The sequence below is a fragment of the Eulemur rufifrons genome, chromosome 19 (genome assembly GCF_041146395.1).
Source record: "Eulemur rufifrons isolate Redbay chromosome 19, OSU_ERuf_1, whole genome shotgun sequence".
In the NCBI taxonomy this organism is placed as follows: Eukaryota; Metazoa; Chordata; class Mammalia; order Primates; family Lemuridae; genus Eulemur; species Eulemur rufifrons.
In genome coordinates this window covers 58293163-58309555 of record NC_091001.1, presented here as the reverse complement: position 1 = coordinate 58309555, position 16393 = coordinate 58293163, and the positions used below count along the sequence as shown (strand labels likewise).

The 16393-nt window shown below is 44.3% G+C and overlaps 1 protein-coding gene across 7 annotated transcripts in view; it reads right to left on the bottom strand.

Annotated features, from left to right (window-relative positions):
- SFXN5 (sideroflexin 5) overlaps nucleotides 1-16393 on the bottom strand; it is a 111592-nt gene that overhangs the window by 86076 nt on the left and 9123 nt on the right. For 6 of the 7 annotated variants that reach the window (XM_069495106.1, XM_069495108.1, XM_069495107.1 and 3 more), the window contains exons 2-3: nucleotides 15975-16043; nucleotides 4869-4946 (exon numbers count right to left, since the gene is read on the bottom strand). In XM_069495106.1, the coding sequence (XP_069351207.1) occupies nucleotides 4869-4946; nucleotides 15975-16043 (147 nt within the window). The remainder of the gene's footprint in view (nucleotides 1-4868; nucleotides 4947-15974; nucleotides 16044-16393) is intronic. The other variant, XM_069495109.1, reaches the window with a different exon arrangement.

Below are 16393 nucleotides of genomic sequence, written 5' to 3'. Positions count from 1 at the left end.
TGAGTGGTAGCTCACCATGGGGAGGGGTCTTCCACATCTAATCCCACCCATCTCCATCCACGCCAAGCCATTCTGGCAAAGCCCCAGCAGATACAAGTGCACAAATCAGAGCCAACATTCAGAAACTTAGTTGGCTGTGCCAATGCTTATATATTTGGTCAGCTATGGCTTTGTTGTTTAACTGAAAGCTACAGTCCTTATTGAGGTTCATAGCACATCAAATTTCTACCTCCTGAGCCTAAAAGGTAAATTATGTTTATTTTTGTTTTATCATCAGGACTAATTGGCATAGCAACCTTTTAATAAGAACAGTCTCTGGAAGAGATATCAGTCCCCCGCTAACAGAAGACCAAAACATGGCATCCAGAGTGAACAAAAGACCAATACACTTGCACATACTCGCTGGTGAGGTGTTGTCACTGGAGGGCGGGTTAGATGACAACCTGGGTAGAAAAACAGAGCATCACAAGTTACCCAGCACAGCACTGCCCATGACACCACAGACCCAGCCACAGGCTTTTGACCCCACACCTGCAAAAGGACATCAGAGCAGGCACAGAGCCTGGATGCAGGCGAGGTCTCCAGACTGAGACCCAGAACCACCCTGGGCCTCTTCAGATGGCACATGCATGACCCTTGAGCAGGGCCAGCCTGGGCCAGGGCCAGGGCCTGTCCCTGAGGCTTCCCAAGCCCTGAGCTGGCATGTCATTGCCTGTGCCCTCTCCTCCTGTGTCTGTGGAGGCCAGAGGAAGGTCTGGCTTTGCAGACGGAGGCCCAGGGAGGGAAGCACTGCAAGAGCTGATGCAAAGTCCAACCCTGGGTTAGCTGGGGAGCCAGGAGGATGGGGGAAGGGAGGAACAGAGAGGCTCTGCCTCTAGGGGCCATGGCGGCAGGCTCACACCGAGAGCACTGTGCTACCCAGCCACCAGATGGACACTGCAGGCACCACCAACATGAGCCAGAATTGGGAAGCACCGCTAGTGCCAGGCCACCTCCCCAGCTCCCTGGGGGCACAGGGGGGGCTTTCAGGAAAGAACACAAAGGAGGCCCAGGAAACAGGGCAGGCAGCTTTAAACTACTGAAGGGAGCAAAGAGGAGGAAATGGGCATCATTCCCCAGACTCTGAGAGCTGGAAGGGGTCCCAGGAAGCCAACTTGAGCAAGAACGGAGCGGAGGGGAGCTTGGGCCAGGAGTAGACACAGGGTCGGGAAGGGCTTGGAGGCTGGACCCACCCCTGACAGGTCTGAAAAGAATACGTGAGGGTCTGAGGACTACTTCGGCCTAGCGAAGGGTGGAGTATCAGGGCATGCCATCCAGGCTCTCTAGTGCCCATGGCCAGAGGGAAGCACCGCTGCTTGGGAATGAAAGGTCACAGCCTGCCCTCCCTGCTGGTGGCTGCCCGTGACTCAGCACATAGCACAGAGGCCTTCAGATGGGCCCTGCAGCAGCAGGCACCGCACCGCGTCTCATCACTCCCCCAGGGCCCGCATGAGGGCATCTGGCCAAGGCGCTGCATCCACTCACGCCTTTGCCCTCCCTGCGCATCGCCCTGCTGCGGTCTGACACCTTCGCCTCGGCTACTCCCACCGCAGGTGCTCTCCCCACCTCCAGCACAACCTGCTTCTGGACCACTCCTACCCACAGCCCCCTCCGCACAGGCCCTCTTCCCACCCCTCAACTCTAGGTGAGTCCGGGTGGGTTATTCCTTCTGCGGCTCTCCCATAGTGGCCGGTGTTCTCACCGTCACTGCCTGGTTTCAGGGGTGAGGGGTCCATGAGGCAAGAACCTCGCCCAGCCTCTTCCTTGTTTGATCCCCCCAGACCCTAGCCCCACGTGTATAGTGATGGCATAAAAAAGAAAAAAGGTAAGAAAATCTGAGTGTCAGCATAAGAGGTTCAAATATTTGACTAATAGGAGTTCCAGAATGAGAAAAAATTATCAAAGAAACATTATTTAAAAATTTGCTAGAACTGAAAGGTGTCTTCAGACTGAAACAGGTCACCAAGAATCCAAAATAATGAATTTTAAAAGAGATAGTGTTGTGAAATTTCACAGATAAAGAGATGATCCTAAATATTTCCAAAGAAAGAAAACAGACCACTTGCAAAGAATCAGGAATAAAATGGCATCAGGTTTTTCAACAGCTATATTGGAACCCAGAAGAAAATAGCACAATGGTCTTCAAAAATCTGAAGAAAAATGATTGTCAACCTAGAATTTTCTCCTCAGCCAAACTGTCAATTAAGGCTGAGTGCAGAATTACAATTTTTTTTAGACACAAAAAGACTCAAAACTTTCTTCCCGTTTACCCCTTCTCAAGAAGCTGCTAGAAGAGGTGTTCCACCAAAGCTACAGCATATACCAAGGAAAAGGAAGACTTGGAGCTGGCGGGAGGTGGGCCCCAGAAAGGAAAATTTCATGGAAAAAAAATGGAACTGAGGCTGGACATGGTGGTTCATGCCTATAATCCCAGCACTTTGGGAGACTGAGGTGAGAGGATTGCGTGAGGCCAGGAGTTTGAGACCTCCTAGGTAACATATTGAAACCTCAGATATATAAAAAATTTAAAAAACAACCAAACAAACAAACAAAAAATACTGGCTGGGCAAAGTGGTTGTACCTGGAGTCCTAACTGCTCAGGAGGCTGAGGTGAGAGGATCACTTGGGCCCAGGAGTTCAAGGTTACAGTGAGTCACTGCATTCCTGCCTGGGCTACAGAGCAAGACCCTATCTCTTAAAAAAAAAAAAAAAAAGAAAGAAAGATGGAACTGAAAAATAGGAGTCTTCAAATTAAAAGAAGGCACTGGAAATATAGTCATGTGTCACTTAACGACAAGGATACATTCTGAGAAATGCATCATTAGGCAACTTTCTTGTGTAAACATCCCAGAGTGCACTTACACAAACCTAGAAGGTAAAGCCTGCTGCGCACATGGGCTATCTGGTCTAGCCTAGCGCTCCTAGGCTACACACCTGTACAGCATGTTACTGCACTCAATACTGTAGGCAACTGGAACACAGTGGTAATTATCTGTGGATCTAAACATATTTAAACATAGAAAAAGTATAGTAAAAATACAGTGTAAAAGATTTTTAAAAGGGTACAACTGTATACGGCACTTACCATGAATGGAGCTTGTGGGACTGGAAGTTGCTGTGGGTAAGTGGTGAGTGTTGAGTGAATGTGAAGGCCTAGGACGTTACTGGACACTACCCCAGACTTTATAAACACTGTACACTTAGGCTACACTAAATTTACTAAAACAGTAGTTTTCTTTCTTCAATAATAAATTAAACTTAGCTTATTGTAAATTTTTTACTTTATGAACTTTTAAATTTTTTTTAACTTTTTGACTTTTTTGTAACAATACTTAGCTTAAAACACAAACACATTGCACAGCTGTACAAAAATATTTTCTGTCTTTATATCATTATTCTATAAGCTTTTTTCAACTTTAAAATTTTTTTTGGTTTTTGTTTTCTTTTTTACTTTTTAAACTCTTTTAGTACTAGCTAAAAACTAAGACACAAACACATACATTAGCCTAGGCCTACAACAGGGTCCAGATCATCAAGATTGCACTAGGGGAGAGGAATTTTTCAGCTCCATTATCATCTCATGGGACCACCTTCATATATGCAGTCGGTCATTGACCAAAATGTTGTTATGCAGTGCGTGACTACACTGAAAGGCTGCTGGAGGGTACAGTAAGAGTTAAAGATGGTACAAAGGAAACTATGCCAATGAAAAAAATGAGGCCATTATCAACTCCAGATAAAACATAAAGTTGGAAAAAAAAGAAACATAATCATGATACAACCAATTTGACTGTGCAGTAAATGTTATTTATATAATTGTAATAACATGAATACTGAATAACTCCAAAATCATAATAACTATTTTGGGGGCAAAGATGTTTGTTTATAGGGATGGATAATAAGAGAGCTGAATCCTCAACTACCAAAATAGATAGTGCGAAAGAACTAATTGAGAAATAGCAGTGTAGATAAGCACATTAGTTTGAAATACAGATTTCTGTCTGAAGAACAGCTAAAAGTAGTTGCTCCCCAGGAATGGGAATTTGGGAGGGATGGGTAGCATACTATTTTTCTTTACAAGTGCTTTAGTAATATTTGACTTATTCAATTATACATACATATTACTTTGAAAAAATATGAATTTTGAAAAAGTTTTTGAAATTAAGTTAACAAACAAAAAGAAAGACTTTATAGACATTAACCGTAAATCTTAATAATCATTAAAGTTGTTCTACACTACATTCTACCTTCTCCCCCAAACCAAATATAACCCTTACCATTTTCAGTTAGCTCTAATTCAAGTTCCTATATATTTTTAAAAAATGAAATTATAGTATCCTAGCCTAATCCTCACTATACTCCCCATCCTTCCCACCTTAACCTGAATTTTTGGCAGTGGTATGATGGTAAATGTTTAATAACTGGTTCTCTGGAGAAAAAGTCCTGATTTGTGGCATTTGCCAATTTCCATGGTGTAAATACTTCCATTCATGGCTAATTTTAAGCTACCACTGTGATGTCACTGAATGTGGAATTGGGAAGAAATGCTTCCAATCAGCTCTTGCAAGCCAGTGCAAGCTGGCTTCACCAAACCACTGTCTTTGGGTCTCTCTAGCCTTATCAACCTCTATGCTTCCCACCAGACCTAGGATATGGGGGAGATCTGAGTATCTCCCCAAAAGAGCAGGAAGTCCCCAGGGGTACATAGCAACAGTAGAAGTAGATACTCAAGGAAAAGTATAGTGGTTCTGGCTGCAGAGAAGGGGTTGTGAATTTACCACCTTCCTTCCCCCCTCCACCTGCCATACTCCCAGTTCCAACAGAGTTACCTGCTCATTGGTGACCCCCGGGCGCAGGGTCCCATGCTTGTAGTCCTCCAGCAGCTGCACAGCCTCTCTGAGACGTCTCTGCAGAGGAAAGAAAGAGATATTGAGGGGCACAGATCCATGGCCCTTGGGAATTTTTCCCTTGTAGGATTACATCAATGTCAATCAAGTACTGAAAGTGTTTATAATGTGCAAGGCCTCGGGCCTATCCTCAGTTCATAGGACACACAAAAAATAGTAAAGAAGGATACCACCTGAATGTCCTTCCATTGGGAAATGGCTCAATGATGGTGGTATAATAATACTATGGAACAGTATTTAGCAGTTTAAAAAGTGAAGTAGAGCTACATGTGACTCCATGGCCATATCGCCAAGATATTTTCTTGAGTAAGAAAACAAATTGCCAAGTAGTTTGATGCTGTTTGTTGTACCAAATAACATGCACACATATAAAATGATATTTTCTATGAGAATATTTATGTGTCTCAATGCATCAAAAAATCCTAGAAAGAGACCTACCTAACTGGTCACAGGGATTACCTTGGGGTAGAAGGAAAGGGCCCACACTTGGCAAAGGGTGTCAGAAGGAACTTTAATCTTAATTGTAATATTGAAAGCTTTTTAAAGAACATATTTATGTAATTCTTAAATAATTTATTTTTGACATTTTAAAAACACTGGCAAAGATTTACCTACTAAAAGTACATAGGGCTACAGTAACTGATGGGGAGAGAGAGAGAAAAGGATAGAACTGTATGATTTTTAGAACCTAAAGAGATAGCAAGTGATAGAAGGTAGACTTTGTCTATAAAAAGACTTGTATAAGAATATTCATCCTGGCCTACATAGGACAGAAAAAAAAATTGATTAAAAAAAAAGAAAAAAGAATGTTTACAGCAGCACTATTCATATAGCCCCAAACTGCAAATAATTCAACAGTAGAATGGATAGGTAAATTATAGTATATGCCCACAATGAAATATTATACAGCAATTTAAAAGTAAACTACAAATACATGTTATAAAGTAGATGAATCTCACAGACATAATATGGCAGAATGTATTTTCCAAAGATGGCCATCCCGGTATTCCTGTCTCCCATCTTCTTCTAGAACATTCCTACATTCTCATCATCCTTCCCCTTGATTCTGGTCAGGACTTTGTAAAGAATGCCTCAACAAATAGAGAATGACAGAAGTAAGGTGATGTAACATCATCGTAGAGCTAGATCATAAAAATGTCTCACACTTCCACTTTGCCCTCAGGATGGTCACTCTTTTGGAACCCAGTCACCATGCTGTAAGGAAGCCCAAGTGGCTTAGGAACAACCCATGTGCGTAGGAACTGAGGCCTGGCACCAGCTTGCTCACCATGCAAGTGAACCATCTTGCAATGGAATCTTCCAGCCCCCCCCCATCAAGCCACCCTGGGCAATGCCACATGGAACAGAGAGTAACCATTCCCTATAAGCCCTACCCCAAACTGAAGACCAGTAAGCAAAACAGCTGACTTTTAAGCCACTAAATTTTGGGGTGCTTGTTACATAGCAATAGCAGGCTAATACACACAATGATAAGCAAAAGAAGATACAAAGAATACATATAATAAAGTTTAAAACAGGAAAAACTGACATATGGCAGTAGAGGGCCTTATTGTGTTCCACCTGAAGGTGGGTACTGACAGGGGAAAAAACACGAGGGAACCCTCTAGGATAATGGGCGTGTTCAATGTCTCGATCTGAGTGGCAGTTATATGGGCATAAACATATGTAAAAATTCACTAAGCCATACAGTTAGGAGTTGTGCATTTTACTATATACCTCAAAAAATTAACAATAAACAGACAACAGTGATAGAAGGCAGCTCACGTCAAGGTCCAGATGAGGGACCCGGACATCAGGTATGCCCAGTGTGGGGGAGGAAACCCCATTAAGCCACCCTGTTCCCCAGGGTGGGGACTAAGGGATAAGGCTGGCTAGGGAGAGACCTCAACATGAGCCCATGAAGGGCACGCAGCGGGGCAGACTGAGAGTTTGCAGAGCTGGCTGACAGGGTGGGCTATGATCAGCCACCCCCACACAGAAGACCAGCAGCAGGAATAACTGCCCACCCAGACAGACCAGCCAGGCCGCCCTCGCCCCCAGGCCCGTGCAAAGTCCCCGTCTCCAGCGCTGGGCTCACCCCGGCCCGGCTCCCGGCCCACAGTGGAGCCATAGACACGGACCAAGGAAAGTCTTCTTACTTGGACTGGCCTGAAGGCTGAAAAGCACTGTCCTTTCCCTTCCAAGTGTCTGAGTATCAGTTCCTACATTCCCAACAGCCCATTCCTGGAATCTGTTCATTTCCAAAGTGAAGACATGGCTTTGTGGTTGTTTTTTGTTTGTTTTTTCCCAATTATACAAGTAATCCATGCTGTTTAAAGAAAATGTCAGAAAAAAATAGAAAAGCACAAAAAGCAATTTTAAATCACCCGTAAACATACCACTGAGATAACCACTGCCAAAGAAAGGATGATTTTTCTTCTAGACTTCATACAGTTGTTTTTCAACAAAATTGGATCATGTTGATTGTTTTAACTGAAGGTCAAATAGTAAGTGGTCAATTTAGTATGTGCACCCAGAGTTTATTCAGCCTCTTGCTCTGCACACCACGCCACACACCCCCCAACCCCGCCAGAGCCTCCTGGTGCTGAGCAAGCCCCCTCTTCAGCCTGCTTCCTCCCGCTGCCCCGGCCGCTGCAGCCGGGACAATGCGTGCTCCACTTTCCAGCGCTGAATGGTGAATGGCCCCGTGTTCTCATTATTTTTCCCACTCCAGGGATTCTCCTGAGTTCCTATAACAACCTGGCCAGATTCCATCTCATTTGACACGGGCATCAAAGGGAGCCCTCTTGCCGAAAGAATAAGTTCCAAAGAGCCCTGATCTTGGCAAAGGGCATGGGTTGAGGGGGAACTAAATCCAAAGTTCCCGAAGACAAGTCTAAGGACGCAGGACTGAAGGAAGGTGGAATGTGCTTTTCTGCCTCTGGGTGCTACAGGCTGGCCTCGGCCTCACTAAGCCTCTCTTGGCCCTGTGGGACAGGCAAGGCCTCAGGTCACCTGTCTTGAAAGCTCCCCAAGGATGTTCTGGGGGCTGGTGTCCCCACGGCAGAGAACGGGGCCATTTCCTGGAGACTCAGGGAATAGGAGGAGGGACCCCTGCTTTAGGCCCTCTCTCACGCTGCGGGATTGTGAGGCTTGGCAGAGGGCTTGGGCACTTGAGGGGTGGGGAAAGCCGGGAGGTCGGTGGCAGGACAAACCCTGCAGGAACTGTTTTCAGCCAGGAACAAACAGGGAGCCGGCCCCTGAATGCAAAGTCTGTGAAGGGCCGGCTGGGAGCCCCAGGCCTGGGGGAAGGACGGCCCAAGCTGCCGCTTCCCAAACTCCATCTCCCTCACCAGCCAGCTTGCCAGAAAGTGTCACCATGACAGTCGCTTCTTGCATTTGACAGGGCATGGTCTGCAGAAGGTCCCTCTGGAAAGGCATGCACCTGGGAGCTGTGCTCCAACAGCAGAGGATTCGAACAGAGGAGAATCCTGTCCCCTCAGTCCTGCTCCAAAGCCCTGAGGGGAAAGTGTAGGAAGAAAAGGGGCAGGCTCAGAGGTTGGGGTGGCAGCCAGAGAGGGCAGCATACCGTGATGGAGGGGAATGGGGATGGAGGGACAGGAAGGAAAAGGCACACAGAGGAAAGCTGAGGAAAGAGGCATCAGAAGCAAAACTAATCTTTTCTTGGGGAGATTGTCCTGTTCCCACAGCGTGTGGACAAGAACAGGCCTCTGCACGTAGACATCACAGAACCAGCGAGGCCACCACCTCTCTGAGAAAACCGGGGCCAAGAGGGAAGGGTACTTCTTGCCCAAGGTCACAAAGTGGGGGGTGTCACTTAGAAACCCCAAGAACCCTCAACCCCAGTTCTGAGCCATTTCCACCAGACATCAGCATGGAAGAACCTCCTGTACTCATGACAGCAACTGTGTCCCAAAGAAACCACAGAAATGCCTGAATCCCCCCAAAGCTGGGGGCTACTGGGATAGGGCACCCCGGGTCGGAAAAACAAAGGCCTTTTGTACTCTCATTCAAAGTCGGGCCCAGCCTAACACGGAAAATAATGGAAAGCACGTTTAGAGGAAGCAGGTACAATTGAACTGTGGACTATTTCAGGCAAAGTGGAGAGTTTGGGAGTCCCAAAGCTTAAAAACCAAAAAACAAAAAGTAGATAACGTAGGTGGTGGGGAGGATGAATTGGCAGTGGGGTGTGCAGGAAGGAAGGGAGGCCAGTGGATTATGTTACATCATACCTTGGTTGTTAGTCGTTCTCACGAGGCCAGTCTCGCATTTGCTGAGGGCAGGACTGTGCGTCCTTACCACGCTTGACCACTACTAGGGTGGCCTCCAGGTGGTGGAACTGGGGGCCAAAGCTTTGCCTGCTATGTGCAGGCAAAGTCCCAAGCCCTTCTCTTGTCTTCCCTCAACCACCCCAAACTCCTTGTTCCCTCTCAGCAGTCTGGGAACCTGCAGGGTGATACCTGTCTGCTCTGGGATGAGTCCTTGGCTCCCAAAGCCATGAGCCACACTTTGAGAGGCCCAAGGGAAGGGGGATTCAGGTACATGTAGCCTTCCCTGTGCTGACCTCTGGTCACTTTTGGAGGCCAAGTGGGGTTTTTGCAGCATGACAGTGGTGCATCCCTTCAGGAAATAAATCTATCCAGCTACCCCAAGAACTTTAAAAAATATCATGGCCTCCAGCCTGGCTACCCTACTCCTGGGAACTTATACTGAAAAATAAATTTAGCAGAAATGAAAAGTGATAATGCCTGAGACTGTTTTTTTGCAGGAAAGCAAAAGAGAGGAAACAACCTATCTGTTAGACCTAAAAGTCTAACAGGGGATGGTTATTTATGCCACAAAACTTGATTTTAAGAAATTATAAAGACTTGGAAATGAATGAAAAGGCAAGTAAAAAGTATATGTTCAATGTTGTAAGCAAAATGTACACAAAAATGTACACAGATGGACAAGAACTTGAAGTTTATAAGGGTACTGACAATTGGGGATTTTTAAAATTAAAAACTCCATTAAAGACTTCAAAGTTAGAATATCTGGTGCTGTCTAGAATGCATTTAAATGCACACCCTCACTCGCTGCTATTGGGAGTGTAAACTGATAAAATCTTGGTACAGGTTGGTACAATTTGCAGGGCAATTTGGCAATATTTGTCAAAACCCTTAAAAAGCTTTTCATCCAGAAATTCCACTTCTAGAAATTTATTCAAAGGAATTAAGAAAAGTACAGTGAGATTTATGTATTAGGATATTTATTGCAATATTATTTGTAAAAGCAAAATACTTGAAACTACCTAAATAGTCAACAACAAAGAAAATGATTAAATAAGTTATAAAATAACCCTGTGATGAATTACTATGCAGTTATTAAATGCATTTCAAAACATTTAATAAGAAAAATGCTCACAAAATGCTCACGATATGGAACAAAGTAGATATATGGCTATCTATTGCTATGTAAATATATATAGAATCATATATCAATGCATTGTATATACATGCATATCATACATACATGCCTATCATATATGATTCTCTCCATAGAGATATATTAATATATACATATTATATAAATCATCCCAATTTTGTACATACACCAAAATGTTAATGTTGATTCTTTCTAGCAGGTGAGATTGTGAACACTTTTTATCTTCTTCTTTAGACTTTTATGTACCTTCCAGCATTGGGGATTACTACCAGAATCACATCACACCAGGAGGCACACAATGTCAGTTTTTTTCATTGTTAGTGATGCTAAGTTTGGTCACCTGTTAAAGCATGTCTGCCACTATAAATAATATTGCAATAAATATCTTTATACATAAATCTCACTGTATGTCTCTTAATTTCTTTGGATAATTTTCTAGAAGTGAGATTTCTGAATGAAAGACTTTTTAAGGCTCTCCATCGTAAAGGCACCTTTTCCCATTTGTAATTGTTAAATAAATAATCTGCAGGGTGATACTTTGAGAGGAAATGAATATTCTGTTTCCCAACAACATTTTACTCTATGGAAATAGTTATCCATTAATGATCCCGGTCGAATCAGTTACTTCACTGAGAGTTACACGAGGTAAGAAGAGCTTCCCCCACCCACATTTTAGCATTATTACAGTGTCTTAGACCATTTGTGCTACTGTAACAGAATACCACAGATTGGGTAATTTATAAAGAACAGAAATTTATTTCTCACAATTTTGGAAGCTGGAAGTCCAAGATCAAGGCACTAGCATTTGATGTCTGGTGGGGTCTGCATCCTTCAGAGGGAAGGAGCACCCCCTCCTCACAGCGTGAAAGGCAAGAGGGTTGAAGAAGGCAGGAAAAGCCTCTTCTTGTATAGGGTCCTTAATCCCATTCACCAGGGAGGAGCCCTCATGGCATAATCACCTCTCAATACTATCACATTCACCATTAAGTTTCCACACCTGGATTTTGGAGGGGACACATTCATACCACAGCATACGGAATCATGGATTTTTTTTTATTCAAGGTGTTAGAATCCATTGCTGTTTTTCTTTTTAATGCTCAAATCATCCCAAATGTGGCCAGTGGGTTTCCTTTCAAGCCAGTTCCTGTGCCTCTATCAATTCTTTGAGCACTTCCTCACTTTCTGTAGCAACTCTCACTGCCACCATCTCTCCAAGGAGCCCCTTGTTGTGGGTAGCGGTTTTCAGAAATCAAGATCTGTGTGCAAAGTGCAGTCAATGAGCAGAGCCGGGAAATTAGGAGACGTAATGCAGACGTGTGCATGTGTGCATCATGAGTTCACATTGATACCACATTCCAAACACAACATGATATAGTGATAGTTCTTTTTGTCTTTTCCCCTGTTCCATATTTGCATCTCTCAACTCCCACAGTGAGAACTCTGGTACTCAACATCAGTATAATTACTTATTTATTCTATCCTACAATACATCCAAAATAGTTTCAGATTACTATAACAATATTAATATAGAGTTGCTATTATGAATACAATTTCAGTTAGTTTTCTATGCTCTCCAGGATGATAATCTGTCAACCATCCCTTCCCTTAAGTAATTACTGAATTTAGAATAGTAAATTTCTTTTATCTTTGGTCCATAATTAGGAATAATGCCCTTAGAGATCTAGATCTAATTCCCTGGTCTACACGGAAGGCCAAAGCTTTCCCACTTGGACTTCTGCAAGCTCCTGGTGGTTTCCTTCATCTGGTATGATTCCACACAAAGTGTCCCTAGACAGGAGACTCACAGCCCTTCAAGACCCTCCAAAATAATCTCTTGCAGAGATTTCATGAACAAGGCAGAATTTGCTGGCAACTTCCCAGGAATGATGGTGAAGGACATAATGGTGCAAATTCACAACAACTTTCACAGGCACAGTAGGTGTCACTAATCTCAAAAGAGCCCCCAGCCATGTCCCCACTGTGGCATCTCTTTTACTGGTCTTTCAGCTCCTCCTGGTTTCTCGCTCTCTTTCCCGCTGTTCTGTCCTCCTCTTCCTTCTCTCTCCTTTCTCCTTTTAGGATCAAAAAGCACAATTCTTCCCCCTTTGTCAAGCAGAGCAACCTCCTGCTCCCCTGAAGCTTTGTCCGAGGCATTCTTAGAACAAAGACAGCCTTCTTCCTAAGAGAAATTACAGTGAATAAAATTTCCTCCACCTCATTACACACACAAGGGCTGGCATGTTTTTAAAGCTTGGTCAGTTACAAACTGTAAACAAGTAGCTGTGCAACTCTCTCGAGAGGAGTTTCTCCATTGACTCAGCTAATGTGCCTCAGAACCGGGTCACCAGGTGGCTCAAGCTGCCCAGGATCTTTTACTTCTAGACCTTCCGTCTTCCAGAGCCACCTCCTCATGTCTTCCACTATCCTCCCACCTTCATAGACAAACGGCCCGTCCACAACTCCTCCAACTGCGCAGCCAGCACCCCACGCTCCCTGCCAGGACACCAGCCAAAGGCCGGGGAGGGAAACAATGTTTTGTAGACAGGAGCCATGGTCTGTGGACTGAGCCCAGCAGTGCAGGGGATCCTGGCCCTCCCGGTGCCCCACAGCTCACTGGGGAGGTATAGGGACTTTGAGGTGACTCAGGGTCTATTGCAGAGTCTTTACTGGGAAGCGAAAGGAAAAAGAGTAGACTGCAGGGTCTGGGGTCCTAGTAAGCAAGGGAAGGGAACGTGGAGGCTTCTGTTTCTCCACTGTGCAGAGATGGTGCTTGGAGAGCTGTGGGGCTCCAGGGAGGAGAGGGCAAAGCCCAGACTGTAGTGAGGCATGAACCCCAGCATTCCCCACCTGACCACCCTCAGGTGCCTCTAAATTCTAATTGCATTGATGGAGATGACCTTGCTAACCAACCTGCCTAGGCTGGAACTAGTGAGGGTTAAGGCCATTACCTTGCCAGCCTGGAGGTCCCATTCACAGCCATTCCAGAGTTTTTAGGGCCTAGAAGATCTTCTGTGGGCAGAAGCTTTCCAAAAGGCCAGCAGGTAGCCCTGGAAACAATACCCAACTGGAGTTCGGTGGGGAGGAGAGGTACAGATCTTTCTGGGAAGCCTATCAGAATGTCTGATGAGGGGAAGGCACAAGTGAAATTTGAAAAATATTCTGAAATTGCTGTTGCCTTGGTTATTTTCTAGTTGGTAAATATTTAAGTTGCTTTGACATTTTGATTAATGGTAAAAAATATATAAATATGAGATTTTCTAATTTACTGGTTAGAGAAACAGGCCCAAAATGGTTTAGCAATGTACAAGAGTGTTGGGGTTTTTCAAAATGCAAGGATTGAAAAAGAAAGATGTGGTACAAGAAAAAGAGTAGTAAAATGAAACAGTCTGAGTATGGGAAGAGGGGGAGAAGGGCAGTCTGAGCCCCTGGCACAGGGACGTGCCACCCAGCAGCTGCTCATCCACCCGCAAAGCCCCTGCCTACACATGGTAATCTCAGGAGAACTGAAATACCTTCCTACCTCCCAAGACTTCCTCCATTTCTCAACGCATCCCAAAGTCCACCATTAGCACCTCCATCCTTTGAGTTAAGCACTGGCCTCTACTGATTCCTCCATCAAGCAGGTGGCATTTATGTTGCGATTTTAGGACTGCAGTTGTATCTAGTTTTGCACAGTTCTGGAACTTTCTAGAATGACACATTATCTACGCTGGGCAAGTTGTTTCTCTGGTTTGGTGCCCTTCCAAATTTTTATGTACTTGCATTGATTACTCCTTAGGAGAGCCTAGGACAGCCTGTGATACCTGAGCCCTTTGTCCTTGCTGAGCTGCAGTAGGAAACCACATATGAGGGTTTCACATTTCACATTACCAGGCTGCTCCCAGCACAGTGGGGATAGTTCTAGGCCCAAGTGCCTAGCAGGCCTTATGTTTCCTTCCATCATGGCTTTTCTTTCCTTGAGCTAGTCAACTCCAGAGCCTGAGTGTGCCAATTAATGCTCAACACATAAAAAACATGCAGTGAAGTGCTGTCCTCTTGAGAAGCTGACTCAAAGGCTCAGTGACTTGCCTCAGGGTATGTGGAGGCCCAGGGCCAGAGCTGAGGCCTTCTGCCAGCTGAGTAATCTTGGGCAAGTTCATTCTCTAAACTCAAGTTACCCGAACAGGGATGAAAATTGGCTGAGAAGACTCATACCTGGGTTCACACCCTGGCTCCATCAGCCAGCACCATATGCGTGAGACTTAACCTCTGTCTATTTCTTCCTCTGTAAACTGAACTTATAATAGCATCCTCTTAGGGTTGCTTTGAGTTAAGATGATGAGCTAATGCATGTAAAATGCTTACAAATTGCCCTGCACACAGTAATTATTTAATAAATGTTTGATATTTTATATGTATACACATTACCATACATATTTATACATACATATAAAAAACCTACAAACACATACTTCTTAAAATGGCTAAAATAAAATTTGACAATAGCAAGTGTTGATGAGGAAGTGGAGCAACTGGAACTCTCATACATTGCTGATGGGAATGTAAAATGTACAGCCCCTTTGAACAACAGTTTGACAGTTTCTGATAAAGTTAAACATATATTTATCACACTTACCATATGAGCCAGCAATCTCATTCCTAGTTATTTACTCAACAGAAATGACAGCATACATCCACACAAAGAATGTTCACAGCACTTTTATTCATAACAGAAAAAAACTGGAAAGAACACAGGTGTTCAACAACAAGTAAATGGATAAACAAACTTTGAAACATCCTTTCAACAGAACACTGCTCAGCAATAAGAGGGATGAAGTACTGATACATGCAACAACACAAAGTGATCACAGAAGCATATGTTAAGGGAAACAAGCCAGACACAAAAGGCTGCATACTGTAGGATTCCATTTAAATAACATTCTGGAAACTGCAAAACATTAGAAACAAATGACTAGTTGCCAGGGGTTGGGGAAGGGGGGAATTGATTATAAAGAGGCATGAGGGAACATGTTAGGATGATGAAAATGTTTTATATCTTGACTGTGGTGGTGGATACATGACTGAATACTTTTGTCCAAACTCATAGAACTGTACACCTAAAAAAGGTAAATTATACCTTAATAAACCTGACATTAAAAGCCATTAACAGTATCTACGAAAGGAGGGAACTGGGTAGGAAGGATGGTTAAAGGATACTCTTTTGTATCCTTAACAAGTATATTATTTGAACTTTTCTAATGAGCATATAATTTATGTACTTGGATAATAATTTCAATAAAGTTTTAAATAATAATAATGATGATGATATCTGCCTTGAAGGGTGTTGTGAGAGATCCAGATGTAATAATGTGAAAAGCACAGAGCACAGTGTATGAGACAGATAGACAGACAGATGGATGGATGATAGATACAGGTAGAGATAGAGATAGAGATAGTATATCTGTTACCTTCCTCTCACCTTCTGCCTCCCTTGGTGTCTTCAGTGCCCCATCCCTACCCTCCCTCGCCCTTCAGAAGATTGCACACACTTTGAAGTGGCAAGGCACTAAGGCCTGGGGCCACTGAGTGACAGCCATGACTTACCTCGGTGACAAAGAGCGTGCGAGGGTCAATGATATCCAAGAAGTGCCTGAAGCGGCCATAGAAGGACGTCTGGAGAAGAGGATAGGAGAGAAGAGTAGGTGAGCGCCACACACCATCCGTCCTCCAGACACTGGGGAGCCCCACCCCACAGCTCACCCTTAGGATCAGGGTCCCCTAGGCCCCAGGACTCCCCATGTGTGTGACTACCAGAGAAGCCTCACTGCTCAGGGACCTGAGGACAGCTTTCTTGGGGCTGAGAGTTTCCTAAAGTCAACTCAGAGACCATTAAGATACTGAGTGACCATCCCAATTTCTCTTCCAGATGCCTCCCATTTTTCTCCCTCTCTCCCAATGCCCTGAGATCTGTTCTCAGGCCTTCAGAAGCTCCCAAGCATCACCAGGCATGTGGGCTGGAGGTG